Consider the following 17,776-nt stretch of genomic DNA (forward strand, 5'->3'; position numbering starts at 1 on the left):
GAAGGTGCCCCCGGCTGGGCAGCAGCCCCCTACGGGCACGGCGACCCCAGGGTGGCCCCGGGCCCCGGCCCCGGACCTCGCGGGCCCCCGCAGCCCCCCCAGACCGCCGCCCGCAGCCCCGGCTCCTCCCTCGGCGGCCGCCGCGGCGGGAGGGCGCTGGGGGCCGGGCCGGGCCGGCCATGGCGGCGGAGGAGGAGGAGGGCGAGGTGGACTGGGTGGTGGACACCATCGCCGGCTTCCTGCGGGGGCCCGCCTGGGCCGTGCCCGTCCTGGAGTTCATGGAGCAGAAATGCGAGGGTGAGCGGCGGGGCGGCGGCGGCGGCGGCTGGGCGGGGAGGCCGGCCCCGGAGGGGGGCCAGGCGGGCGGCGGCTGCCCGGCAGCGCGGGGAGCACCGCGGGGCCCGGCCCCCAGGGGACAGAGCGGGCAGCCCCGAAATGCGCGGCCCCTAGGGCTGAGCCCGGGCAGGGCCGTGCTTAAACTGCTTCCTGGCCTAGCCGTGCTGCAACAAGGCGTGTTTTAGCTTCAGAGCGAGGCATTTCTGAGCAAAAAGGCGATAGGGAGGGAAAAAAAAAAAATCTTTCTAGTTGCTTTAAGCGACCAGAAATTGAGCAAGTTGTTAATAGCCTCGATGAAGACAGCTCGGCTAACAGTACGTGTTGATTTATTACTGGTGCGTGATTTTTCCCCGACGAGTTATACTGCAATGCTGTGTCCAAAACTTAAACATTTTGAGTGAAATTAAGAGGGCTGGACGTGTCCTGAAATCATCCCCCCCCCCCCCCTTTTTTTTTTCCAATGGAAATTTCAGTTGAATAAGAAATTTCAGTGTGTGCGTGGAAAATCCTTAGTGATGATGAAGATATGTTGTAGAACAAAAAACTCGGCACCGGTCATCTCTCCTGAATTATTTAAAGTGAAATAAAAGTGAACTTTTATTTGAGGAGATTGATTTCTGACCTTGTCAGTAGTTTTAACTTTAAAATACTGAACTATGACACAGAGGCTTTCAAATACATCTTCTTTCAAGGAGTTCCTAACACAAAGCTCACAGGACAGACCTTGCCATTCACGTGCTCTACCTGCTCGCATTTCGCTTTTCTCCCGTCCATCTGCAATGGTCGGCCTCTGTGGGGCAGCCCCGGACCTTTGCTGTGCTCTTGCTGCTGAGGTCTGTTACGAATTTGTACTTGATGTTCAGAGTGAAACAAATGCATCTCTCATTCAGATCACAGCTTCCAAGCAAGGTTCTTCTCACTGACCCTGAATTGTTCCCACCCTTTCCAATCTTTTTTTGAAGGAAGATCACTGTGACTACACACACTTTTCCTGCTATACTGTTAAACAAGACAGACAAGACAGGTAAAGTTACTGCTCTGCAGTTAGGAAGTGAGAGGGAAACCTCGGCTAGACGTTCTGTCAGGGGAAGTCTGCCTAAACTCTTTGTCCTTCGAGCATTTTGATCGCCATGGAAATGGGCTGCATAGGGCTGCCTCTCTTGTTTTAGGAATCAGGGGAGCTCATTATCCCTCTCTGGAGCAATGATCTCTCCTTAGAAGGTTGAGTGGAATTTACTGGCAGTAAGAAGATTTATGGAACCTCTGTAAATTTCCACGTAGCGTGAGGCAGGCTTATATAATGGCCTCCTGCCAGTTTGTTTCTGTGTGAGAAATTAGAGCAGCAAAGTAGAGACATCACTTATCGCAGGTGGTCTTCCAAGGTATCATTTGTGCTACAGAGTTTTGTTGGACAACTCTCAGCAGCTATTGAGAAAAAAGAAAAGGATAAAGAAGTGTTGCTGCAGTCTTAGGGTTGCTAAGAAGCACAGTTAAAGACATCTGAAATTTTAGTTGCAGTTATCTGTGCTGTTTGCTTTTCCTTTCAATAAATACGCTGTGCTATTTCCATTGCTGTTCCCGAGGTGTTTTGTCAGGACAGAGTTAATTCTCAAAATATTTAAAGCCTTTGGACCGAACAAGCAAATTAGGATAATTTTGATTAACTGACAGTAACTTCTGATTCCTCAAAACTAGAGTTTGAGTTTCGCTAATAGGTATGTAAGGCACTGGTTTTGGAACTGTAGTCAGGAGTCAAGCACTTGCATTTACAAGAGTCCTCATATTTATAAATGCTTATAAATGATTCTACTGTTTTTGTATCTGTTGATATTTTCTCTCTTTGTGTCTCTCCCTCTTTCTGTGGACTTGACTAATTTCTTGTAGCTTCATATATTGCTTATATGTGACTGTAAAATGAAGTTAAAACTGTGGGTATGCCTTAAGGGGAGGGGTCTGTTTGAGGGGTGCTAGCGATGGTTTTCAACTTTAACAGGAAAATGTTGAGTTTGACTCTAAGGATATTGGGGTCCCCTGGCTTATTGTGAAGCAGTGGGTTCTTCAGGTCGTTGTTTTGCTGGGTGACCAAAGACTGAGCCAAAACCCGAAGGAAAAACAATCACTATGTGATTTAGGAGTCCTAACGTGAGAAAATCCAGGATCCCCATTCAAATACAGAACTCCTTAATGCCACTTAAATCAGAGGCGATGCTGACTGCAGCTTGCTTTGTTTGGCACTTAGCTCCACTCTTTTTGTTCAGACCCTGAGAACACAGAGCAGTTTGTGCAAGCTTTCCACTCTGCTTTCCATGTCATCCTGAAGCTGTGCGAGGAGGAGGAGGAAGGACTTGGAGGCAATCCCGTTGACATGGGCAGGAACAGTCAGCCCTCTTTGGGGGTTTAGGGAGCGTCAGAACAGGAGAAGGTAGAAGGGAACAGCCACCAAGACAAAGGTTGGGGCCTGCAAGAGCTATAACAGAGGTCCCCCAGAGGGAAAGAGATGTAGAAGACAATAGAGGCAGTTAAGTAGCTTCACCCTCTTGGATTTAGTAATACTGTGGCCACCACAGAAGCTGATTTTTTTTTTTCAATTAAGATTTATAGTACTTTTTTGTGGAACAAGCATTTCTACCATTTGAATGTATTGCTATATACTTTTAAAGTCTTTTCAAAAAAAAATCCTTTCATTAGAAAAAGCTTTCCCTTATGCAGAAAAGACAGAAAAGCAAATGTTGCTTTTCCAAATTATGTCACTTAAAAAGAAAGTTTCCCTTGGTTACTTAGAGGGCCTGAATTGTTTGATGGGATTTCTATACTTGCACTGCTGTTGGTTGTTACAACTTGATGCAGGTATTTTCTGTTGTAGGAACAGCCATCTTGCATCCCATCGAGGTGCAGTGACATTGCCTCAGCATTGTCACAGCTGGAAAATGCTTTCTAAAAGGCCACTCTGAAGCCATGTGACCGCTGGAGTAATTCCATGCACATGAACAGCATCTCCATTGGAGATGTCATATATGAAATAAAAATCACACCCGCTGACCAATTTGTTAGGCAGAACTCCCATTCTTCAAATGACTTCAAAGCATGCAAATGAGAAGGGACTTGTCCAACATACGGTGGCTAATCTTGACGGGTATTGAGGATGTCTCACTTCTAAGCCTCTGCTTTAATTGCTAGGTTTTACATTACCTCTTGCTCATTGCTGACGTGATAAAAATGTAAATGTTTCCAAAACCCCCTAGGTTTCCACACAGCCTTCATTTAAATGTATGTAGAGAAAAACATCCTGATTCATGTGTCATTTGCCATATTAGAACAACATTACCCAAGTTCACAGGGTAGTTCTTATATTAAATCTTACTTTTAAATGTACCTGTCTGCTGAATCCTCAGCTCGCTTAGAAATCTGCTTCTGTTATGAAGATGTGTTTTTCTGGTATTAAATTGCAAAAGTTAATTACAATAAGTTAACAAAAGTACATGGTTAGCCTGAATGTGTGGAAAAATATATTGATCATGTCCCTGATTATTGCATGATTAAATATATTAACTTGTAAAGGTCTCTTAGAGAAAGTGAAAAATGAAATACATGCCACAAATTAATGTGCTAGTACTTAAAACACTAACTCAAAAATGTTTGTTTTTAAGTTTTTGATGATGAAGAAGAAAGCAAGTTGTCTTATACAGAAATTTATCAGGAGTACCAAGCTTTGGTGAGCATTATTCACTATTTGTGGTAGATTTCTAAGAAATAATTTGCAATATTACGGTTGGAAATTTAGATAAATACTACTTTATTATCTTTGTTATTCAGAATTTTATACTGTTGTTTGGCATAAATGTTTAGATGTTCTTGAGCCATAGCTGTCATACGCGTTTTTATGCTTAAACACCAAATACACGGAAAATTTATCCCTCTTACGAAGTTATTTCTTTTTCATTAACATCAGTATATCTGCTAGATAAAATACTGTATTAATAAGCTCAATAGTCTGTATATTTTCTGGCAAGTTAAAATGAGAAATAGCACAATGTCAGAAAACGTGTAACTTGTATTTTGTTCGCTAATGAGTCTGGTAAATCTTTTGAGTGATTTCAAATATTGTTTCCAAAAAACTGCAGAATATTTTTGAAGCGTGCTTGGAAAACCTATAGATAAATGCACACAGTTTTCTAAAATATTTTCTTGTAACAAAGCTTGGTCATATTTGGTGTTGAAAGTAGCACTTGAATGAATACAGACCAACATTCATTTTTGCCGTGACTCTGAAAACTACTGTGCATGCAGACTGGAAACAAACAAGCAAAATTATTTACAAAGGAAAAAGTGATGAATACTAGCCAAGAGTCCGGGGAAAAAGGTAGAGAGGAGAGATTCCTGGAAATTGCAGAGGCTAAATTAAGTAGTAACCGAATTCAGCAACAAAAATACCAGTTAATTTAAAACAGATTATCAAAGCAAATCAATCCCGAAGTATTGCATCAATTTTCCTGTGAATTTAAGAAGTACAATGGCAGCAGAAAAGAATGTACAATATGTACAATTACAAAAAAAAAAAAAAAATGTAGGGAAAAGTCTCTTAGAAAGTAAGACTTGTATTTTCTTACAGGTTGAAAAATTATTAGAAGGTTATCTTAAAGAAGTTGGCATTACTGAAGAGAAATTTCAAGAAGCTTTTTCATCTCCTCTTGCAAAGACACATACTTCACAGGTATATTTTCCTTTGTTACAGAATCTATAAATGTAATTTTTAGTTTTGTATTTTAACTAATATATTAGGGCAGAGATGTTTAAAAAGTTTTTTGTGTGTGTTTGTTAAAGCTTGAATTTTCTAAAACCTAATCACAGAATCATTAAGGTTGGAAAACACCTCCAACATCACCTGGTCCAAGCATCAACATATCTGTTTGTACTATGAACTCTGATCAGCAAAACATGCATCTTTAAAATAAAAACAGATACTTGTGTGGGGTTGGAAACCTTTTGAGATTTCTTCCATGCTTTATATTTTTTTAAATCAAACACATAAAGGTATGCCTGACACCTTTATTTGCATGTTTATCAGCTTCACATTCGTCTTCGGTTCATCTGCAGTAGTAGACAAATTCGAAGATTTAAAAAAACATATATTCTGTAAAGGTAAGGATGTTTTCCTCTGATTTTGTAAAGGCAAAAATTGGTCTTGAGGAGAGAAGGCACGATTCTGCAGTACTTGCTCAAAGATATCTTTCAGAATTGTCTCGGGTATATGAGGCAGAGAAGTAGAAGCTTCTACTGCCTGTGTAAATTGTGCTTTGTTGACATATCTCCTCCTTGATGTGCAACAAGATTCTTCAGAGCACACATTCCTCACACAAGCTTACAGATTTGTTCAGGAAGTCAAACAAGTTGTAGTTGTAAACTTACGCTGGGAAACCCTCCAGGTCTTGTGATAATATTTATGTAGCCATGATGATCTAAGGACATAAACCCTCAAATTCTTTTCTTGCCTATTAGCTCAACTTGTACAGCTGGTAAAAGTGGTCAGATAGGAGAAGGAAATACAGTTATTAAAACCATGCTCCACAGAATTTAAATCTTAACATCATTTCAAGCAAACTGGGATGGTTATGATTTCTGTAGTTTAATTAGTTTGTGCAAATCTTCCCTCCCACAGGCGATCTTGCAAACAGTGCTGGCAGCAGAAGATTTCAGACTATTTAAAAAAATGATGGTACAAAAAAATATTGAAATGCAATTGCAAGCCATTAGAATCATGAAAGAAAGAAATGGTAAGAAGTGGTAAATATGGGGTTTCACTTCATCTTTGTAGTTTGTGCTTGTTTTCTTTTTCTAAAAACTATGTACTCCCATTCATAAATGAGTATAGAATACTGGTCCAGCGCAAGTTAAGGGAGAACACCGTTGATTTTGCTGGGACGAGGATTTTAAAATTTACTTCTTGACTTGTAATCTCAGACACAACTATCTATTTTCCTTTCTAAAATAACAGTGTCAGCTCTGTAGAGTTTCCTGTGAAATTTGATTTTTTCTGTTAGAGATTCTTGTTGATAATTGAGTGTTAATTGTATCTTTTCATTAACAATGATAATACTTATAACTGAATTAAGCTATTTGCAGAGCAGCAGTTGCGTACCATCTGCCATGCCTACCTTGCAGTTCACACTGTACATTTATATTTGAAAAATCTATATACGCAGCAGAAGTTAAGGCCATCATCATTCTCACAGTTAAATTATTTTCTCTTCTTTAAAGGCACTTATCCCTTACTCTTGCTGCTCCGTTGATGTTTCTGAAAGGATTTTCATCTACTCACTCTTTCTTCCGTCTTCAATTTTACTATTTAGTTTTGTCTTCCTACTGCATATGTTTTGTTTTTCCGGAGACTTTTTTTAAATGTCAAGTTCGATGTAACACTTAGATTTGAAAATGGTTTAGTAAGCACTGGTTGATTTGCAGTCTATAGGAAATACCATGTAACAGCCAATGCAGAGTATGGTTTATGCTGTACTTATGCTTAGATATCAAAACTTTTGTGTTTCACAAAGCTTTGCCTTTCTGCTCCTTGCAACTTGATGCTGAGGATCTAGAATCTTTATGTAAACAGCTTGTAGCAAGGAAGAATTAGATGTGTCTTTTCTTTCCTCTGCCAAAAAAAAAAAGGTTTCTTTCTCGTCTTTGGTTTAAGACTGATGCCAAATAGAACACAAAACAACTTTCTTTGGAGTAATGCACACATCTTGTTATTTTCTTTTGGTAGGTGTATTGCCTGACTGTTTGACTGAGGGTTCGGATGTGTTCAGTGAAATTGAACAAGAAGAAATGAAAATACTCAGGGAGGTTCTAAGGTAAAAAACAAACAAAAGAATCAATCCTACTTTCCACCACATTTTAAAATAAAAGTATATGGAACCTAATTCTTCCAGCCTTTTCCAGGAACCTACCTTCAGATTACATGAACGTTTTTGTCGAAATCCTATCTGTGAGGAAAAACAAATGGTACTTGACAATGGGTGTGATCAGGGATATTTAAAAACATAAGGATTACCACTCTGCCATAATGAACTGTCTTGGTGATGCATGGAATGATATGCAACTCTAAAAGTCTGCAAATCCTGAGTTAGAACTGTATCCAATGACTCTGGACAACGGGAGCAACATTAACTATAAACTGTTCTGGGAACATCCTAAACACAGGTCCAGAGAGACAGGATCAACACTGTAGGTCTGCTTAAAGCGGCTTTATTACTCCTTAGCACTGCAAGAATTACATGCTCTGTTCCATATCCATTAAAGCCTTGGAAGGGCAAATTCTGCCTTTGCAGTAGTTCTTACTCCTTTCTAAAGTGTCCTCCTTAGTTGTCAGCAATGTCTCTTGCTGTAATCTAAGATGAGGACCAATACAGCTTCTACAGATTCTCTTCCACTCCCAGTTCTCACACACACAGAATTATAAACGAATAATAGCAGATTAACCCATTCCCTGTATATTAAATGATGATATTTTTCCTCCGTGTTCTGGAAATACTTCCCTTCCTTTAGCAAATGAAACAAGGGATGGATAGATAAGCCCTGGAAATCTATACACAATTATTTTTGCACAGGGAAGGAAAGACTGAGGGCTGAGATCTGTGTGTTTATCATAATTCTTTCAAGAGCACATTTTCATTTAAGTCATGAAAGTATTTTGGATGCTTTAATAAATTCATATTGTCTTGCAATTGTTCTGGTATTCCTCAAGTATTTAAGCAGTGCTAAGTTTACATAGAAGTCATTAATACTTAAGAATTCTTGTGTATTTACTTGCATTTTATGTTACAGAAAATCTAAGGAAGAATATGACATGGAGCAAGAAAGGAAAAGGACTGAGGAAGTGAGTATCCTGTCTTTCTAGGTGGTTTGTGCTGATGATTAAGAAATACTTTGATATTCTCGTCCCAGGCATTAACTGTGTAACTTCAAGGCAGTATGTACTACCCTCAGCAAATAAAAGCTATCAGGAAGGTCTTTATGAAAGGTCTGTTCTGTTGTTTACATTTTTCTTGATGGTATCACTGATGTTAATGCTATATATATTACAACGAACCATCAGTTGTTTGGTGCAGCTCATAAGCATATTTGCTCCTCAGTATCCAAACTCCAAGATTCTGGCAATGGGTATCAGCCTTTCAGATTTAGAGAACATCTGAATTACCAATATTGTCAAGATCAAAGACATTTCAAAGTATAAGCTTCTTAGTGACTACAGCATTCATAATCCTTCAGGAATTTTAAGGATCACTTCATAGACAGTATAGTTATTCATTAAGTCAGTACAGTGCTGCCAGAACCTAATTGCCAGGAACTAGAAATACCCTCCAAGTTAGGCCATCACCCAGTCTCTGCCAGAGTAAACCACGTAGAAAGGTACTGCATGTAAGTGGGGACTGGTTAAAGTGTCTGTTGTTAAACAACTGAGAAACAAATAGAAATCTGAGCAAGGTTGCTGTGAGGAAGCAGCAACAACTACAGTGGCTATAGTTTTTACAGTGGAAATGTGGCAATAAGGCTTCCCTTCACCAGGAAAACAAACAAAAATAGGATTGTAGGCTATTTCAAAAGGGAGCAGAACTGCTTTTCTGTTTCTGTCATTAGGAAATTGAGCCTAGTAAGTTTGAAAAGGGAAAGAACTGCCTATATCTTCAGCCTGAACTTACACAGGAAGCTAGCTGGAGATCAAACGTAACTACTGAAGTGGTGGAGTCACCATCCCTGGAGGTCTTTAAAAGACGTTTAGATGTAGAGCTCAGTGATATGGTTTAGTGGAGGACTTGTTAGTGTTAGGTCAGAGGTTGGACTGGGTGATCTTGGAAGTCGTTTCCAACCTAGACGATTCGGTGATACTACAGAGGTCTGCATTTCAAATCCACTCCTAAACTCAAACCCCTAGTAGGTGCAGATGATAGTTATGCCACTGTTATTCCACCAAATTAACCTCTCCCATTGTCTGGCACTTTAGAAAAGTGGTGACAAAACTCTGTTTCTCATGTACATGTTTCCATGATACATTCCAGAAAATTAGTCACCCGTTTCTTACTAAACAACCTGGAAACTCAAGCCGTGGCTCATTTTAAGAATTTATGTTCTGTCTAGATACAGACTTACCCACATCTTCATAGACAGCCAAGAATATCAATATTCTTGATAAATGAGCCAGATTATGGTAGCATTGTAGTGCCCAATTCATTTTTTCAGCCTAGTCTCTGAACAGTTTCTTCTTGGCATAGAAATGTGTGCATGAAGCTGTAATATCTCATAAACTGCATTCTAAGAATTAACAGTATCTAGTTCCGTGTAGTATTTCTTTTTTTAAGACATATTCCCAATTAGTTTGGCAGGCAGAATAATAGATACTTAATTATTAGAAGATGCGACGGCGTATTTCATAAAGATAAAACTTAGCACTTCAGCATTATTTGCTCAGAGGTGGAATTTTCAATCTTTCTTTTCGTACAAAGAAAACTATAGCAAAGAGCACGTGGAGAATGCTATTTAAATTTACCTTAGCGCAATTGATCCGTTCAGGATGCCTTCTGCCACTCCTGTTCAGTTACAGGACCAGACCTTATGAGTTTAATGATGCAAAACTTACTTGGTAGGCATTGACAGGAAATCTGGCTGCAGAAGTAATATGAATTCACTCGGTACATCAGTTCACCTGGACAGAAGAGATGGAGGGTTCCAGCAGGAATTAGAGGGTTGATGAACAGCATAGACTTTTTCTGAGTAAATCCCAGCTAGCCTTCGCTTTCAGAGGTGGATTGTGTTGTCAAGATTTCTCACACAAGTGTGGAAGTAAAACAGTAGCATCAGAAATTATCCAAGCCTGTTGTTTCCATTCAGCTGATTACTTTCGTTTCTGTGGTAACCTCAGTGTATGCTCCTAGTTCTCTTTCTACCTGCTGTATTTTTATGGTTGGTGGAGGTTTGTTTGAAAGTCTCATCAGTGTGGAAAAAAAGACAACACCCTACATTATCTCTTTGTAGATGGGAAATAAACTATTTTTCTAAAAATAAAAATAAATAATATTCTTAATTTTGATTGTTGATAAGAGAACGTTATGAACCGAAATTAAAAATACTGATTTATGACTATAAGCTAGTATGAACCCTACTATCAATAAAGCAAAATAAGTATGCTTTGTTCAATTTGACAGTGCAATACATGGTGTAAACAAAACTATTTTAACTAGAAGTTGTTTGAGGAGGTTTTCTTTGAGTTGATAGTTTAATGCCTGAAATGAAGTGCTAGGAAGTGTAACACTTGGTTTTGTCTGCTTTTTTAAATTTAAGGCACATACCCTTAAATCACCAGATGTGACCAGTTTTCCAGGAGATTCAAGAGAAACTGTGAGAGCTAAGGAGTCTACTGAGGGAGCTGATGTTTCTGAAGAAACTCCAAAAATTTCATTAGGTAATATTTTGGGAAAGCTCAGTACTGAGTATGCAATATTTACGTACACACAGACAATCTTCATAAACAGGTGGTGTTCTCCCAGTGGGATCTACTCTCTTAAGGGTTAGTGAAAAATGTGTAGCTTTATAGTCTAAGGTCAATTCAAAGAATATACTTCAAACTTCAGGAAATATTTTGGACGTTTTTTTTTCTTCCTGCATCTAGTATTTGTCTTTGAATGCATTCACACTAAGTTTTCATATCACAGACACTTGAGCTGGATACTTTTAGCCTTGATGGTACCTGTGGGCCATACTTGCTCTCTTCTTTCCATGTTACAGGTGTTAACACATGAAGTGGTTGTAGGACCCTCGATTCTTTAAAACTGAATTAGTGTCTTTCACATTAGGAAATTTAAAAGAAAAAAGTGTTACCTTCAAAATATCCTTTTTACCTTTTGTATGCTTCTTGTGAGGTTTCATTACATTTATTCAAACTCTTCTTCTCTGCTTTCCACCCTTGGAAATATGCAGAAGGCCTGCAGGTATACTTGCATTCTTCTCACAGCTTGCTTTTAATCCTCTTATTTTTGCATAGCTGTGCCACCTTGCAATGGCACCATTAAATTATGCCTGTCTGCAGGACTTAATCCCGTGTTTGAGAGACAGGATATCTGAGAGCCTGGGAGTCAAGACTTCTCTGCAGTGAGCGCAGCTCTTCATTGCTGTCCATGTGCCTGCTCAGCTGATGCTGAGCATTCCCATGCTCCTTAAAAGCCAAAGAAGAGGGAGGTCTACAAACAGCTCTTTTAGAATCTTCTTCAGCCTCATAGAACTGGAACTGTGGGACAACACGCCTGTCCAAATAAGCTAGTAAGAAAGTTTGCCACAACTTATCCTCCACTACAACCATGAAAAAGTGGTTTTAGGTAGTAAAGGCAAAAATCAAGAACATTCACTGTGAATCTTCTCACAGACCCTTTTCACAACCAGAACTGAGGACTGGCCACCAGACTAGTCCGTTAATACCTACCTCCAAAACATGGGTTTCCAACTTAAAGCACCATCTTGGATAACGGGATCATATCCTCTGCTTGAATCCCTTCCCATTGGTACCAGATACAACTCCAGGAAAGGACACAGCAGCAACTTTAACAGTTTGTGCCTCTCCGCCCTTCTCACTGCCCTCACTGCCTTCCAGATCCTCCCAGCTTCTGGCTCTGTGTTCTCACTTGCAGGGTCTTGTTACTGCAGAACAGAGCAGCTCGCCATTCTTGACCTGAGTATGAGGAAGAATCCCATACCTAGGGAGTATTGGCTGCCTTGGTAATATGGCCTCTTGCGTGAGCCAGTCTTCATAGCCAGGAAGAAGGACTCCCCCAGCCCCTTTCTGTCAGGCATATATTACTTTTCCTTCAGCTATGCGGCTTTTTCGTTATCCTTTGCTATTTCCCTATCACCTTGAGACCCACAATTTCAGTTTGTGAACCCCTTACAGTTTTCCACTGCATACTAAATCTGAAACTAATGGCAACTGCCTTAATTTTCCTAATTTCACTTTGGTGAGCCCCTCATGAGTAGTTTAGGTACTGCAAAACCATTCCTCCCGTATACTGACCATCCAGCTCCTTGCACTACTAGGTGCAAAGAAAGGTGAATTTTCCAAAGACTCTGAAGTAATTGCCCACATCAAACAAATGCTGCTTAGTCACCCGCAGTACAAATGTACATATAGACAAGTTCTCAAAGGAGAATAGAGGTTACATACCAGTAACTGTAATTCTTTGAGATGTGTTGTCTATTTGTATGTTTGCTGTCCATCCTCCTTCCCTTGTCTTCTCAGTATCTTTTCAGCTTTGTGGGTTAAGTGAAACTGAGGGTCTTATGATCACATCCTACAGGTACTGCTAGGACATAAACATCTCCAGCTTGAGTGTTTGCAATATGGACAGCAACAGTGTAAATGTACATACACACAACACATTTCAAAGAACTACTTTCTGGTAAGTAGCTTTCCTTACTTACAATGTTGGTTGTGAGGTAGGTGTTCGGCATGCAGTGTGTGTTCTTTGGATTTTTTTGCCCTGCTTTTTAAGGAAGACAGTCCTGGCATGAGGATTTTTTCTTAGCAGTTTTAACTCTTAATAGTACCTCTGAGGACTTTTATTCATCACAACAAGACATTCTTTGGAGCATCTAGACTTCTAGCAGTCAGATTTCAGTGACATGGAAATTCTTCAACTTGACCTTTATTTTACGTTTCTGTCCTAGTCTGTTTTCCATACTTGAAACAACATTTCCTCTTCTTTCCCCCCTACCTTTTCACAGTTAAACATAACTTGTAATTTTCTGTACTAAAGAAAGTAGCAACACTGAAGAGCTAAACGTACATTATGTGTGCTAACTTTAAAAAAAAACAAAACAAAAAACAACAAACCTCCAACAACAATTTAGTGTTCACTCTGCACTACTTTCAGTGGAGCTAGCCTTTGCTGTCTGTTACGGTGGTCTGGTAGAGGCCAAAGAAACTACTTGTACTTGTAATACAAGTTATTTCTCAATATTACTGCAAAAATCCATAGTACAACGCTTAGAATTATAATTACCTACATTCAGTTACATCTCTATTCAGGTATCATGGAGAGACCCAAACTGACTGAACACACTAGAAGTCATATTGCACTATTCGTATTTTTGCATCTGTACTTTCAAAAGTACTCCAAAGCCTCCTCACTTTTAATAAAAATATGGTAGAAGCAGCAGCTTACCTTACTCAGGAATAGTTTGTAGGTAAAGTCAAGAGAAGTCTTTGTAAAGTTCTGAAAACACTGCTTTACAGTCCAGTGACTGGAAGAACTTTGACTCCAACCTTAGAAATCATCATGCCGTCCGCCTTAGACACACAGTGGAGTTCTGTGGAATTGCAAGGCAAAACTGTCCTTGGTACCTGTAGATATGAAAAGCACAGCTGGAATCAGTGCAGGATTTAATAGCATTCATCTCCTCTGGCACCCACTGACCAGCCCATCTGGGGCTCTGGGTGCTGCCAGGGTCAGAAATCAAGCACGTTCCCATTATATTCTCATACAGAGGCAAGACTGGGTTTGAAGATGAGATACTCAGCTGTATACGCTGACTAGGCCATCTTCCAGTTCTGGTGCCAGTGTAATGTTTTGCTCCTCTTGAGGTTCACTTCCTCCCCTCTCCCTTACAAGTTCAATCAAATCCGGTATTTTCTGATTCCTTCTGCTGAAGCTGAAAGCTAGAAGAATACACTTGTATTTGGAGTTGGCTAACGTGCACCTCATAGGCTGCTGATTACTGGCTCTGCACAGTACTAACCCAAAGTGGAAGTGCAGTCTTGATAGAAACTGTCCATTGAATATGAAATTACATTCCAAGTACTTAACAATAATTTATAATTATTTGCAATAGAAGTACTAGAGGTACTCATTTTAATGCAAAGCATTATATATATTTTTTTATGGTGCAATTCAATACTTAATATGCTTTTTGAAGGTAAGTTTATGATTAAAAATCGTGTTTTTCACCTTCTTAAGTTTTCCATTTCATCAGATGAGATATCTGGATATTGAAAGAAACACCTTTTTATTTTATGCTTTTTTCCCATTTAAAATTGCTGTTTAGAGGAATCCTGCAAATCTGCAAGGGAAGACCTAAAACCAGTACGCCCATTACAGAAAGGAACAGAAAGCTTACCTCAGCCAACCAAAGGCAAAGAAGATATTAAGAAGAGAACATCTGAAAAGCGTTCAGAAAATGCAGCACAAAAAGCCAGGATAGAAGGACCTGTAAGTTTAAGACAAGCAACACCACCTCCCACCCTCCACAAATGTAAACTAGAATGAGAGAACTCAGCATTACATTTATATTTTCTACTATTGTAATTTATTTTTAACCAGCATGCAAGCACTGTTGTATGGTATTCAGCAATTCAGTTTTCTTGAAGTTCAGATCACCGTTCCTGTGTTAGACTAGAATTCTAGAAGTTAGCATTCAGCCTTTACCCTTGTGGTGATTTCTTAGAACACCACTGTGGCTTGAAATTTCAGCTTGGCTTATGAAAAGAAACTAGTAATTTTAGAGGCAAGATGGTGTAAATGCTTTTATTTCACAAATACATAATGTATATACCAAAAATTAATTTCAAAATGTATTTCAAAAAATCCAGAATTTATCAGAAGAGCAGCAGCTGAAGCAAAGGGAGGACTACCTCAAGAAAAAGAGAGATATGCTGATGGCTACAAAGAAGGAGTCAAGAAATAATGTGATACCACCAACAAACACTGACCAGAAAGAAAAGGAATTGTCTCCTAAAGAGGTGAAGGATTCAAGTATTTTAATCATCCCCACCACTTCATAACAAATAGACAATTTCAGTGAAGATGTGAATGCTGCTGAATACAGTAGCAACATAAAAGGAACAAGCAGTGGGGGTAGAAACAAAGTATTTTCTAATTACTGCTTTTGCAGAAGCATACAGGCTAAAAGTTTAACGATCGTTAGCATTTTTTTCCTACTGTATTGTCAAATCCTCTTGATTAATTTAAATTTACAAGCCACTACATTGCTGGCTTTCTTTTAACCTGTGACCAAGCGTTTGAACTGAAGAACTAAAAGGCAGCAGCATTTGGCTTGTTTCAGTCCCAACGTACTTGTTAGTGTTTCAGTGGATTGTCCTCTCACTGCCAAACCATCTTTCTTCCATTCTGCAGCATTGAATTTCTGAAAAATGACAAATGTTTCTCACAGTGACTAATCTTAAACTTTTTCTGGACAAATTTGTTGATCGTGAGACTGCTTGTCATTTTATTTATAAGTACAGTGCAAGGAGAAACACCTGTGATAATAGCAGATGCTCTTGTGTATCAAATTCTATTTATACTGAGTTTCCATCGGGCATATTTGAAAATAAAAAAAATAATTAAAGATTTTTACCCAAGTCAGCAGAACAACCTGATAAGTGCTCTAGCTAATTAGGGGAGAATGTCAAAACCAGGGAGTGTTGCTGGGTTTTTCTTCTCTGACATCATAAAGGCCTGTTCTGCTTTTCAGTCTTTCAGGCAAATACAAAATAAAGTATCGCCACGTTTAAAAATACGTAGGTATTCTGGATCATGGAGGAAACTTAAACTCTATTCACTGACAAATACCTTCCTTAGCTGATACATTCCTTAGCTTATAAGAAGTGCTAAAATCACAAAAATTCTTGCATAATGGGGATGATAGAAAAGTCTAGTATGGGAACAAGAAGTCAATTATACCAAGAAAAAATAAATCATAAAACCAGAATCATGTAACAGGCTAAAGCCAATTAGAAGACATCATAAAAATAGAAACATCTACCTTTTGTTATTCATTGTTCTGGGTTAACATGAGTGCCACAAATGATAGATGGAAAGAAATGCTTGAAAACTCGCAACATAGATAAGGAAGGTGGTAGAAGACCTTAAAAAACAAACAAAAAACATACAAGTCATTCCATCTGCTAAAAATCAGAGGTTTTGTGTTACCTCAGGAATGCCTCAGAATTGCCTTTCGTTTTATTACATTCAGAACATACCTAAAGTACTATTGATTGGGGAATTTCTAAAACAGCTAAGTAGCACCTTTTGAAGATGAGGTTAGTCCTCTTTCAAAAGGACTGGTACAACAGCGCAGGGGGAAGAAGGCAGATTTATATAGAGGCAGTCCTCCGCATCCTGGGATCCACTCCCCAAGAAATAGAGTAACTTTGTAAACCATTCTGGGTTGCAAGCAATTTGAAGGCCTGGTCTGCAGCATCAGGTTTGGAAGTGAAGTTACTTGGCTGCTCGTTGTTAGAAAAAGTTGTGCACCAGCTACCTGCTGGGGCTTAGGGACCTGGTTAGCATCAAACATCATGATACATACCAGGAAGTCAGGCAGTTTATTGCTATTTTTTTTTTCCATTTTGTTTGTAGGAAATTTCAGAAGAGAAGCAAAAGTTACTGCAGAAGAGGAAAGTGCTTGCAGAAAAACTAAAAGAAGAAGTTATTAATAAGCGGTAATGTTAAGAAGCTCATTGCAGCTTTCACTAACAATAAGCAACTTTAAAAAGAATAACCAATAATTGAATGGATTTGTTTTCAAATGTTACATTTAGTTTTATAGAACTTTCAGACAAGCAACTGTACTTATATAAAGTCTTTGAAATTACACTCAAAACAGTGAAAACAGATTTTCCAGAATGCTGTAAACTCATTGATTTTCACTGGAAGGTACTCAACAATGAGGCAGTTTAATGTTAGCTCAGCACACAGATTGTGTGGACTACTGGCCTCAGTCACTTAATAGAACAAAAGCAAATATTTATATGTTAAAATAATAATGTAAACACTTTTGAATGAGTTATATTATTATTATTTTTTTTAAGAATAGGGAACTTGGATCTTTTCATTAGAATATTACAAATAAGTTACTATTTTTCAGCTGTAAAGTATAATAAAATTTAAGTTCACAAAGAAATGTTACTATGATTACCTTATTTTTTGAGAAACAGATAACACAGCTTGAAGTCAGGAGTCAAGACATCCAGATTGTATTATTTTACATTCTTTTGGAGCAGTTTACTAGTATCTTAGATTCAAGTTTGCTATGAACACAAGTTGAGAAAAAACTTTAGTTGCAAAATAAGAACTAGAGCCATCATAAGACCAATTTAGTTCTAAATCAGCTTTTAACAAAACAAAAATCATTTAAATCTCTCAAAGACAAATGTAAAGTTGTGCAAATTACAGCCTCTGCTGTGCTTCATTTCATTACATCGTTGTCTGTAACAGTAATTCACATTAAAAGAACAACCCAACTACTTCATGTTCCATGTAGCTTTTTATTAAAATAGCATTTATAACTGATACATGTTGGCAGATGTTCTTTGCTTTGTCAAAAAGCCTGGTGGCAGGAGGGCCCCAGGCAGAGGAATGCAGCTGCCCACCAGCAGGACCACGCAGCGTGGACCAGGTCA

The 17,776-nt window shown here is 38.8% G+C and overlaps 1 protein-coding gene across 1 annotated transcript; it reads left to right on the forward strand.

The window, feature by feature from the left end:
* The first annotated feature begins 144 nt into the window (after positions 1-144).
* Positions 145-17,620, forward strand: CFAP36 (cilia and flagella associated protein 36). Its single transcript, XM_084515130.1, has 10 exons — positions 145-297; positions 3,984-4,048; positions 4,946-5,047; positions 5,993-6,107; positions 7,097-7,184; positions 8,158-8,209; positions 10,669-10,789; positions 14,419-14,582; positions 14,963-15,112; positions 16,734-17,620. Exons 1-10 carry the CDS (start codon positions 180-182, stop codon positions 16,818-16,820), a joined length of 1,062 nt encoding a protein of 353 aa, XP_084371256.1. The 5' UTR covers positions 145-179; the 3' UTR covers positions 16,821-17,620.
* Positions 17,621-17,776: the final 156 nt, after the last annotated feature.

This window comes from Aythya ferina, assembly GCF_964211825.1.
Source record: "Aythya ferina genome assembly, chromosome: 3".
NCBI lineage: Eukaryota > Metazoa > Chordata > Aves > Anseriformes > Anatidae > Aythya > Aythya ferina.